Source organism: Spermophilus citellus (genome assembly GCF_964194105.1).
Source record: "Spermophilus citellus genome assembly, chromosome: 8".
Lineage (NCBI taxonomy): Eukaryota > Metazoa > Chordata > Mammalia > Rodentia > Sciuridae > Spermophilus > Spermophilus citellus.
In genome coordinates, this window is record NC_138189.1 from 155,592,563 (window position 1) to 155,610,414 (window position 17,852).

Here is a 17,852-nt window from a genome sequence, read left to right on the forward strand (position 1 = left end):
TTGGCCGAACTTTGGTGACTTCCTCTCTCTGCTATGGCGGGCCCCTGGCTCCTTGCCGGAGTGTCCGAAGGGAGGGGTGGAACTTGCTTGTCTCTGGTCTGACACAATCTCTGGTTTTAGTTCCCAGTTCGCTATTTCGTAAAGGGTTAGTTAGATTTCCTTCATGCTGTCTGGGGGGGGGAGCCGTTCGCCAGGTGGGCGGGGCTGTTAGTAGAGCCGGGAGGGCACAGGCTGTCTGCCGGGCCAGGCGGGGACACTTCTCGCTGTGCCGGGCCGCCGGGGGCTGCCTGTAGAGCCGGGCAGCTGCGGCCGCGTGGCTAAGATCCGGAAGGGCGGGGTGGCCGTTCGCTGAGCGAGAGTGGGGCCTCCCGGGAGGGCCGGGATGGCAGGTGCCGTCTGCCGGTTCGGGCGGGCCACGCCGCTCAGGGCCGCCGGCCGCTTGCAGAAGCGGCTGGTGGTCGCGGGATTGGACCTCTGCACCTGCCGGGGGGCTGCCTGTAGAGCTGGGCAGCTGCGGCCGCGTGGCTAAGAGCCTGGCAGGCGGGTTGGCCGTTCGCAGAGCGAGAGCAGGGCCTCCCCGGGACGGCGGGAGCCGTCTGCAGGTTCGGGCGGGCCGTGCCACTCAGGGCCGCTGGCCGCTTGCAGAAGCAGCTGGTGGCTGCAGGACTGGACCTCTGCGCCCGCGTGGCCGGCCAAGATCCACTTGTCTGGGACAAACTGACACTTCTAATAAACGTACCAATTCCCGGCAGGTCCCTCTTAACGGAATTTTGCTAGAAGTTCCTCAGTAGGTAGACTGCAGCTGTTCCAATGGGTCTTTCTGATCCCGTTAATGTGGAGACATTGGAATCGCTGCTTCCTCGCCGGCGGCCATGTTGGATCCCCCTTTGTTTGCCTCTTGATGACTAATGATGTTAAACATCTTTTGATGTTCATTAGCCATTTTCACTTTATCCATTCATATTTTGCTCACAAACTTTAAACTTTATTTTGCTTTATAAAATTTTTATGTTCTTATTTTGATACACTTTATGTTTGCAGTCTTCATTTTTGGTACTGGGGATTGAACCCAGGGATGCTTAACAACTGAGCCACATCTCCAGCCCTTTTCATTTTTTTTTTTTTTTTTTTTTTTTTATTTTGAGGTAGGATCTCAATAAAATTGCTTAGTGCCTCACCAAGTTGCTGAGACTGGCTTTGAACTCGTGATCCTCCTGCCTTAGCCTCCTGAGCTACTGGGATTATAGGTGTGTGCCACTTCTCCCAGCTTTCAGTTTTTTAGAAGAACATTAAACTTGTATTTATTCTCTTAATAACTACTGTTTTTCTTAAAGAATGTTTTCATTTCTTCAACAAAGTAAATATATTCTAATAATTTCACATTGTAGTATTTTTTTTAAGTTTTTTTTTATTGATTATTTAAAGCATTACATAGCTCATGATATATCATCTTTCATACATTTGACTCAAATTGTGTTTTGAACTCCCATTTTCACCCCAAATACAGATTGCAGAATCACATCTGTTACATATTCACATTTTGACATAATGCCATATTAGTGACTGTTGTATTCTGCTACCTTTCCTATCCCCTACTATCCCCCCTCCCCTCCCCTCCCCTCCCATCTTCCCTCTCTAAGTCCCCTGCTGTTGTTCAGTTCTCTCCCTTTTTTTTCCCTCCCCCTTGCCCCTCATAACCTCTTATAATTCTATGTATCATTGAAGGTCTCCTACTATTTCCATGTGCTTTCCCTTCTCTCTCCGTTTCTCTCCCCCCATTCGTCTTTGTTTACTGTAGTCTTTTCCTCATGACATTGTAGTATTTTTAGCCCTCTGATTCATTTGCATTTGTTAATATTGTAGGGAGCTAAATTGGTATTTACTCCCCAAATGTTACCAACTGTCTTAAATCATTTTTTTAAATTTGAGAAAATAAATTTTTTTATAGCAGTAAAACAAATTTTGGACTAAAGATTTACTGAGAAATGTCCAAACAGATATTTCTCCAAAGAAGATATTCAAATAGTAAATATGCCTATGAAAAGATACTAAACATTATCAGTCACTAGGAAAATGCAAATCAAAACCACAAGGGCATACCACTCAACACCCACTAAGACAGCTGTGATCAAAATCTCAGACAAGTGTCCAGATATGAAGAGCCTGAGACCTTTCCATGCTGACGGTGGGAATGTAAAATGGTGGAGCCATCATGAAAAACACTGGAGTGGGTCCTCAAGATGTGAAATACAGAATTACCACATTTTAAAAAATAAAAATAAAAAAGTCAAAAATTTTTGTTGAAAAAAGAAAAAGAATAATAAGATCCAGCAATTCTATTCCTTGGTATATACCAAAGAAAAACAAAAACATACATCCACATAAAAACTTTTATAACTATTCATAACAGCATTCGGCCTAATAGACCAAAGTACAAAAAGAAACAAATGGATAAACAAAATATGATGTGTGTACACACACACACACACACACACACAAAAAAAAAAAAAAAAACAAATGATGGATTGATATATGCTAGGACATTAATGGCCCTTGGAAATATGTTCAGTAAAAGAAGCCAGTAACAAGAGACTACCTACTATATGATCCCAATTACATGAACGGTCCTGAAAAGGCAAATTTATACAGAAAGAAAGTAAATTAATGGTCATGTAAGCCTGGGGGTAGATGAGAGGAAGTGTGGACTGTCTACTAATGTTTAGTACAGGGCTTCCTTCCTCAGGGAAGATGAAGATGTTGTGAATTAGACTGATAATAGTTGACAACTTGCTGTGAACATACTAAACACTGAATTATACCCCTAAAGTGTGGGTGAACTATATCATATAGAAATTATACCCAAAAAGTAATCTTGCTGATGAAAAAGAAAGGTGTACTGAAAGCACTCAGAACAGAAAAAGGAAGTCAAGCTGAAAAAAATTATTTTTTTTTTTACAAATCATCTACAAAACTGAAAAACATGCATATAATCTAGCAATAGCATAATCCAAATAAATCTGACATACCTACATCCCTGATGAAATTCTGAGGTCTATGTCCAGTGTCTACAAAATGCTGGCAGTAATCATTATGGGGATTTAAGCTCTGTGTTCCCTAAAGAGAAAGTCAAAGTTAACAACATGCACTCTGATTTGGATACAATAACTTCATACTGTGTCTTTTCTTAGAAAGCCAAACAAAATATGATTTTAAAAGTTGTATACTTGATAATACCACTAAAATGACAGCATGACTTTTCATCAATGGTGTGAATATAACATTGTCTCATCTGAAATAGCCAAATATAAGAATATTTCATAAATAATTTAAATATTTTATATAATATTTTATAATAATGATTATAAAATATTTTATAATAATGATCCCTCAATAACTGAAAAAATCCTGAAGAAAAATAGGTACTTAAAATCCTGAAGAAAAATAAGTACTTAAAATCTTTTCCAGCATGGCTAGACATGCACATGCCTGTGAACCCAGCAATTTAAGGATACCAAGTTCAAGGACTTAAGGAGACCATGTCTCAGAACAAAAAACAAAAAGAGTTGTGGGGTTAGCCCAGTGGTAAAGAGCCCCAGAGTTTGATCCCAGTATGATTTAAAAAAAAAAAAAAGGTGGGGGGGAACCTTTGAGGCACGGAGCTTAAATGTGAAAAGTTACAAGATTTGTAAATTACTTGTTTTATTTACCTTAAGAAAGGTACTAGAATCTTTATAAATCTCTTCTTCATATGGCAAATTTTCTTCTTCCTGTTGCATTTCTAATTCATCCTTGAAAAATGAAGATTAAAGAAACATATATACATAGGCTACTTTTTCAATTATAATATTTCATATTGGCATTAAAGTGAAACATTTATGTCTTTGCTTTTACATCACGAGATCTAACTAGTAAATAAGTTTGAGAGATGGTGGATGTGGTAATTATCTTGACCTTACCTTTTTACAAGACACAATTAAAAATAAAGGAAAAACCTTTTAAAAATAACTAGTTGATTATTTTTATAATAAAACAAAATTTCCTTATTATTATCATGAATAATAATTACCTATAACTACTAGTGTTGGGTTGACTGAATTGTCTAGAATTATTTATCTCTATAATTTACTGTAATGTTAGCATTTAGCTTGAATCATGAAATTTTGTTTTTATTAGATTGAACCATATGAAACTGCACATTTTATAGGTCAAAAATGTTAGAATATCAGAAATTGACATGACTCAACCTAATATAATCACAAATATTTAAGTTACATATAAGCACATATCAAAGTATAAAACAAAAGACCATATTCATGAGATCAGGAATTATATCATCATAGAGATTTACTGAAACTATGATTATTTTGAAAAGAAAAAAAATGTAGGCTTTTCTTCCATAATACTTTCTTTTTAACTAAATAACGCAATTACAAGTATAGAAGTTGGGTTTTTCTTCGGGTGATTTCAGAAATGGTTCTACACTGCTCTCTAGCCCATGAGTTCTCAGAATATTCTAATTATCCTACCTAGCCTACATTGTTTCACAAAATAATGTAACTCAAAAAAGACTGCTGCAACTGGGCCCACGCCTATAATCCCAGTGGCTTGAGAGGCAGAGGCAGGAGGATAGTGGCTTCAAAGCCAGCCTCAGCAATTTATCCAGGCACTAAGCAACTCAGTAAGACCCTGCCTCTAATAAAATACAAAATAGGGCTAGGGGTGTGGCTCAGTGGTTGAGTGCCCCTGAGTTCAATCGCAAGTACCCCCCACCCAAGACTGCTACAGTCTCTTGGAATTCCAAAGAACAAAAGTGCACACCAGAAGGTGCACATATCTCTTTCCTCTTTATAACAAACATCACGGCCAGTATGTGGTAAGCACAACCCTTACATTAAAACAAGGGAATGCTCATAAAGGTCATAATCTAACCGACGGTCTCTGCTACTGACAACTATTTTAACACACCTTAAAACTCAGCTTTCTATCAAATTTGTTTTCTTAGATGTCAACTTATGATTATAAGAATTTATTTTTTCTAGACTATAAAAATCACCCCATTCTCCACTTGCCTTATATTCTTCTACTTTATCTTCATCTGTCTCTCCTTCATCCAGACACTTACGCTTTGCATTTGGAGCAGACGTGTCATAGGAAGCCCTGAAAATTAAAACAAAGAATCACACACAAATACATGTGTCTACTGGAAATATTAAATAGCTTGTATAGGCAAAACTTTCCTGGTGAAATAGTATCTCTTTACCCAGTTTATAAATCATCCAAGAAACTGATGCAATGACAATTCTGTACTTTATGAGAAAGGAACCAAATAAGAAAATAAACTCTTATAAACTAGAATACTTAAAAAATTCTGAAATGCTTTCTAAACTATCAGTGTATACATTTTGAGGGCCAAGTATATTTTTTATAAATGTATAAAAATTATAATTGAAAATATATCAGATATATAAGCCAATTCTAGTCTAACATTCCATTTTCTAACTCCTTATAAATGGGCACTTAATATAGTAAAAAATAAATATCTTTTAAGTCATGAACTGACAATATAAACCAATGTTTCTAAAGAACTTTATTTTGATATTTTTCATAACACATTCAGATCTAGGGTTGTTTATTAAAACAAAGATCCTAGTACAATAGTAACATGTTATTAGAAAAGATTATCTGGCTGACCTGCAAGTCTCCCTCGTTTCTGCAATTTCTCTCTGCTCATCTTTGCTGTTCAACACAGCACCAATGCTGTCGGCGCTCTCAGCTCCCAACTAAGGAAAGGCAAAAAACAAGTCAAATCACAATTCACTGGTCAACGCTTCCAGTTTTTTGTAGCAGAATGTAATGTATCAAACATTTAAAAAACAAATGCATAAAAAAAAAAAAACCACAACTCACACTTCAAAGAACTGGATTAGCTGACAAGACAAACTGGGAATACTCTATAACAAAACCATGTTAGTTAAGATTGACTCTGGCAGCTAGAAAAGTTTTTTATTAGGCTTTCAGTTATATTGGAAATTGAGGCACAACTTTAGCCAACCTCCTGCTTTGAAAGTACATAAAAGTGTAGTAGTAGGAGGAGGAGGAGGAGGAGGAGGAATAAACAGAAAGAGTAGTTAATGTAGATTTTATATAAGATATTTTTTTATGAATCAGTTCATATATTGTACCTATTTATTCTATTATCTAACAAAAATCCACCCAGTTTTATTTAGGCTTTTTGATTATAGGCACAATAGTGAATTTTACTAGTACCTTAAACATGGTTATGTTGATTTTTGGTAGGCAACTGGGAAAACTGTGCAATTAAATGTGGCAACAAATGTAAACACAGGCTGGACAAGTCAAACAGGCCCAATTCACATAAACTGAAAGCCAAACCAAGGAGCGAGAATGCCAGGTGTAGCCACTTACACATTTACGCACAAGAAGGGCATGAGAAAATCTGCACTAAATAGTCCCTTGAGAGGAGGCTGATCAGAGCAGCAAGTTACTAGCCTTTAAACAGCCACCCACTCTCCTTCTAGTCCACCCACTTCACATGGTGCCCCTCAAGTTTCTCAATGATAAATCTCTTCCAGGATGGGCATGATGGTGCACACCTGTAATCCCAGTGGCTTGGGAGGCTGAGACAGGAGGATCGTGAGTTCAAAACCAGCTTCAACAAAAGCGAGGCACTAAGCAACTCAGCAAGACCCTGTCTCTAAATAAAACACAAAATAGGGCTAGGGATGTGGCTCAGTGCTCGAGTGTCCCTAAATTCAATCCCTGGTACCAAAATCATCAGCATCAGCATCAGCATCTCTTCCAATCTCATCAACTATTCATAAAATTTCAGCTCCTCCAATAAAATCTTCCTGGCTCCTTTTCTTTTTAGTCAGGAGACAGCACATCTACTTCCTATAATTGGAATACTTCCTCACAGTAGCTGCTCAATAAATATATAAATAAAGGAATGAGACTGTCTATTGAGGTCTAAATGAGGATATAATGCTTTACAAGAGAAATGCCTTATATCAAAATTCTGCTTCTATTGTCTTCTCACATTCAAACTTTTTTTAAATTGTAGAATGACTACACCAAGTCACTCATTTTTCATGAATTTTCAAATAAGCATATTATTGCACTAATGGGGTTACTCCCAAGTATATTGCTGGTACTAAGAATATTACTGGAGTAATCTCTGATAATTTGTTATCTTTTATAGACATACACGTTCTCTGAAACAAAGGCAGAAGTTAAAATAAAAGATAGGTGTAAACTGTTGCTTATAGCATCAATAGTCACCACCATGGACTAGGCCTATTTACTTACTACAACCATGTCTTCATTCCACAGACTACACTGACCTGGGTTCTACTCCTTTGGTTCATCAACAACAAAGGTTTGTTAAAGGCTTACTTTGTGCAAACATCAGTGCTAGAGTAGAAGTCAAATACTTCGCATGTATACTCTGCTTATCTGTGAGTGCACAGGACAGTGTGAGTACAGTATAAACAAGCAATATACAAACCTATATTCCAATAAAATAGAAGATAGTGAAGACATCCATAAATTTCTTAAGTCATATGATTTGCCCAGACTGAGTCAGGAGGATACACACAATTTGAACAGACCAATATCAATGGATGAAATTGAAGAAGCCATCAAAAGACTACCAACTAAGAAAAGCCCAGGACCGGATGGGTATACAGCAGAGTTTTACAAAACCTTTAAAGAGGAACTAACACCAATACTTTTCATGCTATTTCAGGAAATAGAAAAAGAGGGAGCTCTTCCAAATTCATTCTATGAGGCCAACATCACCCTGATTCCGAAACCAGACAAAGACACCTCAAAGAAAGAAAACTACAGACCAATATCTCTAATGAACCTAGATGCAAAAATCCTCAATAAAATTCTGGCGAATCGAATACAAAAACACATCAAAAAAATTGTGCACCATGATCATGTAGGATTCATCCCTGGGATGCAAGGATGGTTCAATATACGGAAATCAATAAATGTTATTCACCACATCAACAGACTTAAAGATAAGAACCATATGATCATCTCGATAGACGTAGAGAAAGCATTCGACAAAGTACAGCATCCCTTTATGTTCAAAACATTAGAAAAACTAGGGATAACAGGAACTTTCCTCGACATTGTAAAAGCTATCTATGCTAAGCCTCAGGCTAGCATCATTCTGAATGGACAAAAGTTAAAGGCATTCCCTCTAAAATCTGGAACAAGACAGGGATGCCCTCTATCACCACTTCTATTCAATATATTTCTCGAAACACTGGCCAGAGCAATTAGACAGACGAAAGAAATTAAAAGCATAAAAATAGGAAAAGAAGAACTTAAATTATCACTATTTGCAGATGACATGATTCTATACCTAGAAGACCCAAAAGGGTCTACAAAGAAACTACTAGAACTAATAAATGAATTCAGCAAAGTGGCAGGATATAAAATCAACACGCATAAATCAAAGGCATTTCTGTATATCAGCGACAAAACTTCTGAAACGGAAATGAGGAAAAACACTCCATTCACAATATCCTCAAAAAAAATAAAATACTTGGGAATCAACCTAACAAAAGAGGTGAAAGATTTATACAATGAAAACTACAGAACCCTAAAGAGAGAAGTAGAAGATCTTAGAAGATGGAAAAATATACCCTGTTCATGGATAGGCAGAACTAACATCATCAAAATGGCGATATTACCAAAAGTTCTCTATAGGTTTAATGCAATGCCAATCAAAATCCCAACGGCATTTCTTGTAGAAATAGATAAAACAATCATGAAATTCATATGGAAAAATAAAAGACCCAGAATAGCAAAAGCAATTCTAAGCAGGAAGTGTGAATCAGGTGGTATAGCGATACCAGATTTCAAACTATATTACAGAGCAATAGTGACAAAAACAGCATGGAACTGGTACCAAAACAGGCGGGTGGACCAATGGTATAGAATAGAGGACACAGAGACTAATCCACAAAGTTACAACTATCTTATATTTGATAAAGGGGCTAAAAGCATGCAATGGAGGAAGGATAGCATCTTCAACAAATGGTGTTGGGAAAACTGGAAATCCATATGCAACAAAATGAAACTGAATCCCTTTCTCTCGCCATGCACAAAAGTTAACTCAAAATGGATCAAGGAGCTTGATATCAAATCAGAGACTCTGCGTCTGATAGAAGAAAAAGTTGGCTCCGATCTACATATTGTGGGGTCGGGCTCCAAATTCCTTAATAGGACATCCATAGCACAAGAGTTAATAACAAGAATCAACAAATGGGACTTACTTAAACTAAAAAGTTTTTTCTCAGCAAGAGAAACAATAAGAGAGGTAAATAGGGAGCCTACATCCTGGGAACAAATTTTTACTCCTCACACTTCAGATAGAGCCCTAATATCCAGAGTATACAAAGAACTCAAAAAATTAGACAATAAGATAACAAATAACCCAATCAACAAATGGGCCAAGGACCTGAACAGACACTTCTCAGAGGAGGATATACAATCAATCAACAAGTACATGAAAAAATGCTCACCATCTCTAGCAGTCAGAGAAATGCAAATCAAAACCACCCTAAGATAACATCTCACTCCAGTAAGATTGGCAGCCACTATGAAGTCAAACAACAACAAGTGCTGGCGAGGATGTGGAGAAAAGGGTACACTTGTACATTGCTGGTGGGACTGCAAATTGGTGCGGCCAATTTGGAAAGCAGTTTGGAGATTCCTGGGAAAGCTGGGAATGGAACCACCATTTGACCCTGCTATTGCCCTTCTCGGACTATTCCCTGAAGACCTTAAAAGAGCATGCTACAGAGATACTGCCACATCGATGTTCATAGCAGCACAATTCACAATAGCTAGACTGTGGAACCAACCCAGATGCCCTTCAATAGATGAATGGATAAAAAAAAATGTGGCATCTATACACAATGGAGTACTATGCAGCAATAAAAAATGACAAAATCATAGAATTTGCAGGGAAATGGATGGCACTAGAGCAGATTATGCCTAGTGAAGCTAGCCAATCCCTAAAAAACAAATACCAAATGTCTTCTTTGATATAATGAGAGCAACTATGAACAGAGCAGGGAGGAAGAGCAGGAAGAAAAGATTAACATTAAACAGCGACATGAGATGGGAGGGAAAGGGAGAGAAAAGGGAAATTGCATGGAAATGAAGGGAGACCCTCATTGCTATACAAAATTACATATAAGAGGTTGTGAGGGGAATGGGAAAATAAGCAAGGAGAGAAATGAATTACAGTAGATGGGGTAGAGAGAGAAGATGGGAGGGGAGGGGAGGGGGGATAGTAGGGGATAGGAAAGGTAGCAGAATACAACAATTACTAATAGGGCATTATGTAAAATTGTGGATGTGTAACCGACGTGATTCTGCAATCTGCATTTGGGGTAAAATTGGGGGTTCATAACCCACTTCAATCTAATGTATTAAATATGATATGTCAAGAGCTTTGTAATGTTGTGAACAACCAATTAAAAAACAGTCAATTTAATTCTGAAAAATAAAAAATTAAAAAAAAAACAAGCAATATACAGTATCAGATTAAGTAATAAGGTCAAGAATGTCTGAAAGGAAGAGCCTAGACCAAGGAAATCAGTACAGATTTCATCACTAAATTCTGAGCTGTGCCAAGGAGGACAGACAGAATTCAAATTTTTAAAATCAAAACCTATACTGTATAAACTATGTTCTGGAGACTACTCCACCGTTTGCCTTTTTCACAGAGTGAATGAGGTGTCTGTCACTAACTGCATCAGGCATTCTAACTTACATGGAATAGTTCACATCCAACTGAAAACTGAGGGCAGCGAAGTGTATTAGGTGTAAAGCGTATGCTAAAACTGCAGCTCACAAACTTACTAGTTTTGTGGCCTTGGGCATATAAACTAATGTTTTTTAATTCTTTTTTTTTTCGAATCTTTATTTATTTTTATGTGGTGCTGAGAATCAAACCCAGTGCCTCACATGCACGAGGTAGGCACTCTACCACTGATCTACAGTCCCAGCCCCATAACTTAAATTCTTTAAGTACATCTTTTTCACCTACAAAATACTGAAAGCATTTTATTTGCAGGATCAAAAACAATGAGTGTTAAAAGCTTAGCAAATTATGACATACAGAAAGTAATTAATAAATGGCAGCCATTGTTAAATTTTATACACTTTGTAAGCTCTTTGAGGGTGGGAGCTACTTACATATTCACAGTTCATCTGCCAACACCCACTAGAGTCCCTGGTATCTACTGACTGTAAGGCAATTAACTAATAATTCTTCTGTGAATGTATTTTGAGTTAAATATGTTTGAATCACAATTAAAGTTAAAACACCTTTCTTCCTGGCAACAAGAGCCACTGAACATTTCTGAAAACATAATAAAAGAAGGTGGAACCAGGACAACTTAGACACCTGGATTTGTCCAAGCTCTTAATGCAAGAGACAAGGAACAGATCGGATTCAATTCCCACATTTTAACAGGATACCACAAATTTATTCATCAGATCATAAACGAGAAGAGGTTTCAGGCTAACATTCACTAAAACTAGATTTAATGCTGAAAAAAAGGCACAAAGCCCGTGGGCTTTTCCCCTTCACGGTCTTTGACCTGCGCGGCAGGACTGACGTCCACTCTCTGATATCTGCATTAACTGACCCACGGGACGCCGCGAGGACTCGGGGTTAGGAGAAAAGCTTGGGAGAGACAAACTGGGCTCGATTTCCTGGCGAGGTCGCTGTCACTCGACCTCCGAACCCCTGATGATGCAGTCAGGGAAGGGACTTCTACCCCTTTGGGGGTGGTGTGGCCTCTGGGCGCTAACAAGTCACACCTTCGCGACGGTGACCCGGACGCGCGCGGACGGGATCTGCACCCGCCTCCTTCCCGCGCGGTCGCTAGGTCCCCAGCAGGTTCTGCAAGTGCAGTCCACGCGAGGGCCAGGCACCGACCGCCGAGGGCCAGGGAGGGAGCCAGCCGCCGGCCTCAGCCACCCCGGCTGCGCCGCGCCGCCCGCCGTGGACCGCCCGGCCCCGCGGCCCGGGCCCCAGCCCCAGCCTCCGCGGACCTGCTGCGCGAGGAGCTGCCGCCGCAACTTCTGTCGCTCCCGGATCTCCTGCAGGCGACTGTCCATGTCCCCGCGGTTCACCGCACCCGGCCACCGTCTCTCCCGAAACCAGGCCGCGCGGGCCTCCCCAGATGGCGGGACACGACGTTCGCCGGGAGCTCCGCTCCACCAGGTCCCCCGTTCTCCACTCAGGACCGACTTCCGGCACGGCCCGCCCTGGCTCAGTCCGCCGGAAGTCCCGCCTCCAGAACGCCGCGATTGGACCCTTCCTCCAGGACCCCAGCGGGACGCGGCGCTCCGGAAGTCGCTGAGAGCGGCGGGTGGTGCGTCGCCCACGGCCGGCGCCTGCCTCGTTCCGCCGGGTGGGGTGGTTTTGAGCTGCTGGTCCCTGACCGGTTAATTGGCGTTTCCCACCGCGCACACTCAAGTCGCACACTCAAGTGGAGGGCGTATGGCTCCAGCCGCCCGCGCTGCGAGCCCTCCAGCTCCGCCTCCGCCGGGAGTGGGTCCCGGAGTCGGGGGCCGCCGCGGCCTCCTCCTGGAGCAGCAGGGTCAGGCCTGCAGACGGGAGAAGGGAAGGAAGAAGCAGCGCGCGGTGCACAGATGGAACACCCGTGATGTGTTTTCAACTGTCATGAAAAGCAGTTTCCAGCGAAAGGCCTGAAAAATTGCTGGACACACCGCAACACGCACTGCCGGCCTCCTGACCATGTATGCTGAAGCATGTTTTCCAGAGATTTATTTAGGAAGTAGAGACACATAAAAGGGAGGGTGCAGGCTACCTCCAGAATGAGATGTCCCTCCTGGAGTTGGGTTCCAGGACTTAGAGGGGCAGTAGTCAGGGGCCGGACTGGAGGTGGAGCCACAGTGGGGCTTGGGGCATCTGTGTTTTAGGAGGATGTGGGCCAAGGCCTCCTGAGTGCTTTCTGCCTCTCAGTGGCTCATGGGTGTCTCCTTTGAGACACAGTATATCTCTTTACCTAAATCGCCCTCTCATCCTCACAAAGGTTTGGTGAAGGGTGGAGATTCGACTTCTGTGGCTGCTTCAGGGTGGCCAGGGGCAATGACCGTCGGGATGAGTAGTCTCAACCTGACTGACCTACAGGAAATGGCTGTGGGAATGGGTGAGAATTCCTACAACATGAAATTGTAATCTAGAAGAGACAAAAAGGCCACCAAGAGATGTCATGGGAGAAAAGATGTCTCCAGAGAAGGGTCTGAGGCATTCCCAAGGGGCTGGGGAGTTCGACTGGGGGGGGGGGGGGAGTTGGTTCTTAGCATAGGTGATAGAGAAGAACCTCAGTGGACACCATATGAAGGCCTAGGCAGAGGTTTATTTAGGAAGTAGATACTCTCATTAAGGGAAAAAACAGGGGGGTGGGGGGCACTAAAGTGCTTTTGTTTGGGGAGAAGTACCAGGGATTGAACCCAGAGGCACTTAACCACTGAGCCACATCACGAACATTTTTTACTTTTAATTCAGAGACGGAGTCTCACTGAATTGCTTAGGGCCTAAGTAGCTAAGGCTGGTCTCAAATATGCATTCTTCCTGCCTCAGCCTCCTGAGCCGCTGGAGTTGCAGGCATGCAGGACTACACCCAGCTTTAAAGTGTTTCTTTACAAATAAGTTCCTAGTACCTGCCAGTTGTTTAAGTTGGATACTGATTTGAAGTATTTATCAATGGTGGAAATACGCATTTATTCAGATATTTATTGATACTGAGCACTTTACACAAACCCTAGAGAATATGAAATCTATTGAAGATTAAAGACCATATAGCTCACTTTCTCTTTATAGTCTAATGGAGAACCATGCCTGAGATGCTGCGTGGACTACTCACTTGTGGGCTGTGCCCCATGGTCACCTACATCCTGCTGAGATGGTGGTTAGGCCAGGAGTCTCCAAACTGCATTTTGCAGCCATCTTGTCATTTAGCCTCCAGGAAGCATCTTCCCAGAGAACACAGGAACTCAGAAGGCAGAACAGAGGAAAGCTATAATTGCTCATTTCTCTTATGCTTCTGGAATCCAGGGGAATGGCTCTCTCCCTCACAGAATCCAGAGCCAGTTAGAACAGCCTCTTTCCTTCCTTGTTTGCACCCCAGCAATACATGTTTGAGCCCTGATAATACAACCCAGCCACCAGCACTAGGATTGGTAACTACTCCCCATGAAGGAGTTTCCCTTGTAATCACACCTTCTGTTTTGGCTCTTGGACACCTGTGTAAATATTCCCGCCCCCAGATGATGTCTGTTAAAGTACTTTGAATCATTTGTTTTCCTGTCTGGGTCCTGGACTGAAAAGATGCTGATAGTGGTAACTTATGGTGTTTACAAAGCTATCGGAGTCCATCAGAGGATTTTTGCAATTTTTACAGAAGGGGATGTAACTCCTAACCAACAGATTAAAACACTCAGCCCATATCTGGGTTCAAATGGATGAATAACACTTGGCATTTTATACAACGCCCTGCTGCCCTGTGTAGCCTCTTTCTGTTCTCCTTTGTGTGCCAAATCTTATACACACATTCAAGTTCCCTCTCAAACATACCTTTATTCTTGTACTTTTTATGAGTTGAAAATTGGGTAAGAGAAAATTCTTCTAGAAAAAAGAGGGTTGTTTATGTTTTGAATCTGGAACATCCCCCAAAAGCTTGTGTGTTGGGGCTGGGGATGTGGCTCAGCGGTAGAGTGCTCGCCTAGCATGTGCGAGGCCCTGGGTTCGATCCTCAGCACCATATAAAAAATAAATAAGTAAATAAAGGTATTGTGTTAACCACAACTAAAAAATATAAAAATAAAAAAGCTTGTGTGTTGAAAACTTGGTACTAAGCAATGATTGATCATGGGATCTTTTCCACTCAGCGGGGCTCAGAGCTATTCGGTGGTCAACTGTACCAGTGGTCTGTTTACTTCACGCACAGTGTGGCTTTGCCCTAGTTCACTTAACCATCCACCTGAGGAGGGGTGTATTGTCATGTTATGAGCAACACTTCTGTTACCCTGCATGTGCAGGTTTCCGTGCTGTCTCTGTTCTCTAGAGTGATGGATGGAGAGCAAGTGCTTGGCTGCAAAGAAACCTGGGATAGGCAGCTCAGGTTGAACGGGGTTGAGACATCCAGAGGAACACACTTCTTTCTCTTCTGCTGTGCTGTTTCCTTGTTGATATAACCTTTTTGTTTCCTGGTGGCTGCCAGAGCTCCAGTCATTGCACCTCATTCTAACCAGCAAGAAGAAGGAAAAAGAGAGGACAGAAGATGGTCCTTCCCTTCAAGGACCATTCAGAAATCTCACATAGCCTGTCTTTTCCCCATGGGTGGAGAAGTGATAGAAGACAACTGTGATTGTGATTCCTTTTTCTGCCATTCATGCATTGCAGGTGCAGTCAGGTCCTGTCAACCTTCTCTCCCTCTTCCTCCTTTTCTTCCTTCTGCCCAACACAAACCTATTATGTATTCACTCTAAAGGGTTCAGAAATGTAAACATACTTACATCTTCCTTAGTTAATGGTTTGGTATGCTTTCCTCTATTTTCCTGTGGATTTTTTGAAGTGTGTTTAGTTACCATGACGTACTCCCTTTAGATGCACAGGTCTGTGTCTGGCAAACATAACTTCTGTGCAGCTGTTGCCACTGCCCCGGTGTGGAGCACGGGCCTGCCCAGGCCCGGTCCTGTGCTGGGCTGTGCTCCTCTCCCACTGTCTCCTGTCTTCTTGTCCTCTGCATGGTCTTTCACAAAGGGAGAGTTAGGAGAGGATGGCTTCAAGCTAGTCCGAACAGGTCTCTGCAGTTAGACTCTTGCCCTGTGGAAGGCTGCAACAGGAGCTTACCTCACCATGATGCTATGGAAAACAGTTTATTTATTCCAAGTGCTGCATGATTTCTATGTTTATGCTGGTGTGGAACAGTACATTAGTTACTTGCTTCTTTTAAAAGATTTTGTACCATCAAGGAAGGTCATTCTTAGAAAACTAGAGGAATCACATTGCATATGTCAAAATAATGATATTGTGCTGCATTTAAATCCAAAGGTAAATTTAGAATTTAGCTAAGCTGAAAAAAATGTCTCAAATCAATTGTGTTTATAGAACATGACTCAGATCTCTCAGGATAGCCTCACAACTTCTTAGGGAATCAGTGAAGGGTAACCTAGACATCAATATGCCAAGCTTCCAAGCATGCACAGATTTTATAGATTACATAGAGGGAGCGTTGTGTGTGCATGGTGGTATAAACAGGCATTGCAGACACAGTCCTTATTTTTAAGTGAAAACTTCCTGATATTACTGGTGTTCCTTTACTGAGACTCTATGGAATGCAATGACCAAAAAAAACTGGAACTGGAGAAAAGATGGTTAACTTACCCAAGATGTAACTGATTCCCAAGGAACACTCTCCATGTTCCTCAAAGAAACCGGCTCACAGAGTACACAGAGTTTGGTAAGAGTCACCATGCAGTTTTTAGGAGGATTTAAAACGACACAAGAGCCTTAGTATAGCTAGCAATAATATTCTATTAGTATTCAGTAAAATAAAAAATGTATTTCATCTCTAAAATAGGCTTTTCTGGGGTCATCAAAATTGACTAGCTTTTTGGACTTAGATTGAGTCGTCCAGCCAGTTCCTATCACAGCTTCTCCAACTGCAATTTAAAGGGAATGAAATAATTCAGATTCTCAACACTTTGGTGAGGATTCTATTACTCCTTTTGCAATGGAGGATCTCAAAGATCTCAATCTATGTCTATCTGGATTGTATAAATCATTTACAATATTGCAAATTAAAATTGAGAAAAACTAGGATTTACTAGCCAGGTGTGGTGGTGCACACTTGTAATCCTAGTAGCTTGGGAGGCTGAATTAGGAGGGCTGCATAACAAAGACCAGCCTGGGAAGCTGGTCCATCACAGGGTGATCTGTGTGCCATTCGCACCTGGGCTCACACTGTGCACAGGTCCTGAAGGAGGCTCCATGAGAAACACTGTAGAGCTTGTCAAAGTGTTCCTAATAATGTTTTTTACATATGTATTTTTTGTGTTTCTTGTTATGTATGAATTTTGTGATTATTCAATGCATTTAGTTCTTTTCCAATTTAAGGAAAAGAGGTCAGTGAACAAGAGTTCTGAGCCTACCCATGTATTTCTTTTTTTTCTTTCTTTCTTTCTTTTTTTTTTTTTTTTTTTTTTTTTGGTACCAGGGGTTGAAGTCAGGGGCACTCAACTACAGAGCCATACCCCCAGCCCTATTTTGTATTTTTATTTAGAGACAGGGTCTCACTGAATTGCTTAGTGCCCTGCCATTGCTGAGGCCAGCTTTGAACTCTCAGTCTTCCCATCTAAGCCTCCCCAGCCATTGGGATTACAGGAGTACGCCACTGCGCCTGGCATACCAGTGTATTTCTTTCTAGTTTTCCATGCTCTGGTACACATGCAAGGCACCCTGAGAAGACCTGGTAAAGTGGCTTCTAGCAGATGAGTCACCCTGCCTGGAGCCCTGTGTTACCCCTCAGGCCCAGAGGGTGCCTCAACACTCTGTATAGCTGTTTGTGCCCAACAATGGTCGGAAAGCTCTGAGTTAATGCTGTGTTGTCCTTATTGGTTAATAAGTGTTTAAGAAAATTCTCTGGAAGCCTAACTATTTTATTGCTCATCAACTTAGCCCATCTTTTGATTATTCTTGCCTGAGCCAATGACATTCCTTACAGAGTGTGGCAGTTTGTGATGCTATAGAGCATGCCTGTCCTGCC

General features: G+C 41.3%; 2 protein-coding genes across 3 annotated transcripts in view; one reads left to right on the top strand and one right to left on the bottom strand.

Moving 5' to 3' along the window:
* METTL14 (methyltransferase 14, N6-adenosine-methyltransferase non-catalytic subunit) overlaps positions 1-12,305 on the bottom strand; it is a 33,272-nt gene extending 20,967 nt beyond the window's left edge. The window contains exons 1-5 of the mRNA XM_081304026.1: positions 12,109-12,305; positions 5,692-5,780; positions 5,070-5,157; positions 3,708-3,788; positions 3,027-3,114 (exon numbers count right to left, since the gene is read on the bottom strand). Of these exons, the coding sequence (XP_081160152.1) occupies positions 3,027-3,114; positions 3,708-3,788; positions 5,070-5,157; positions 5,692-5,780; positions 12,109-12,174 (412 nt within the window). The 5' untranslated portion in view covers positions 12,175-12,305. The remainder of the gene's footprint in view (positions 1-3,026; positions 3,115-3,707; positions 3,789-5,069; positions 5,158-5,691; positions 5,781-12,108) is intronic.
* Positions 12,306-12,449: 144 nt separating this feature from the next.
* Positions 12,450-17,852, top strand: part of PRSS12 (serine protease 12) — a 217,730-nt gene continuing 212,327 nt past the window's right edge. The window contains exons 1-3 of one of the 2 annotated variants that reach the window (XR_014023281.1): positions 12,450-12,727; positions 13,116-13,232; positions 13,907-16,733. Coding sequence is in view for 1 of the 2 variants with exons in the window: in XM_081304025.1 (XP_081160151.1) it covers positions 13,172-13,232 (61 nt within the window). In the remaining variant the exon portion in view is untranslated. Of the gene's footprint in view, positions 12,728-13,115; positions 13,233-13,906; positions 16,734-17,852 lie in introns of those variants that run through there. The other variant, XM_081304025.1, reaches the window with a different exon arrangement.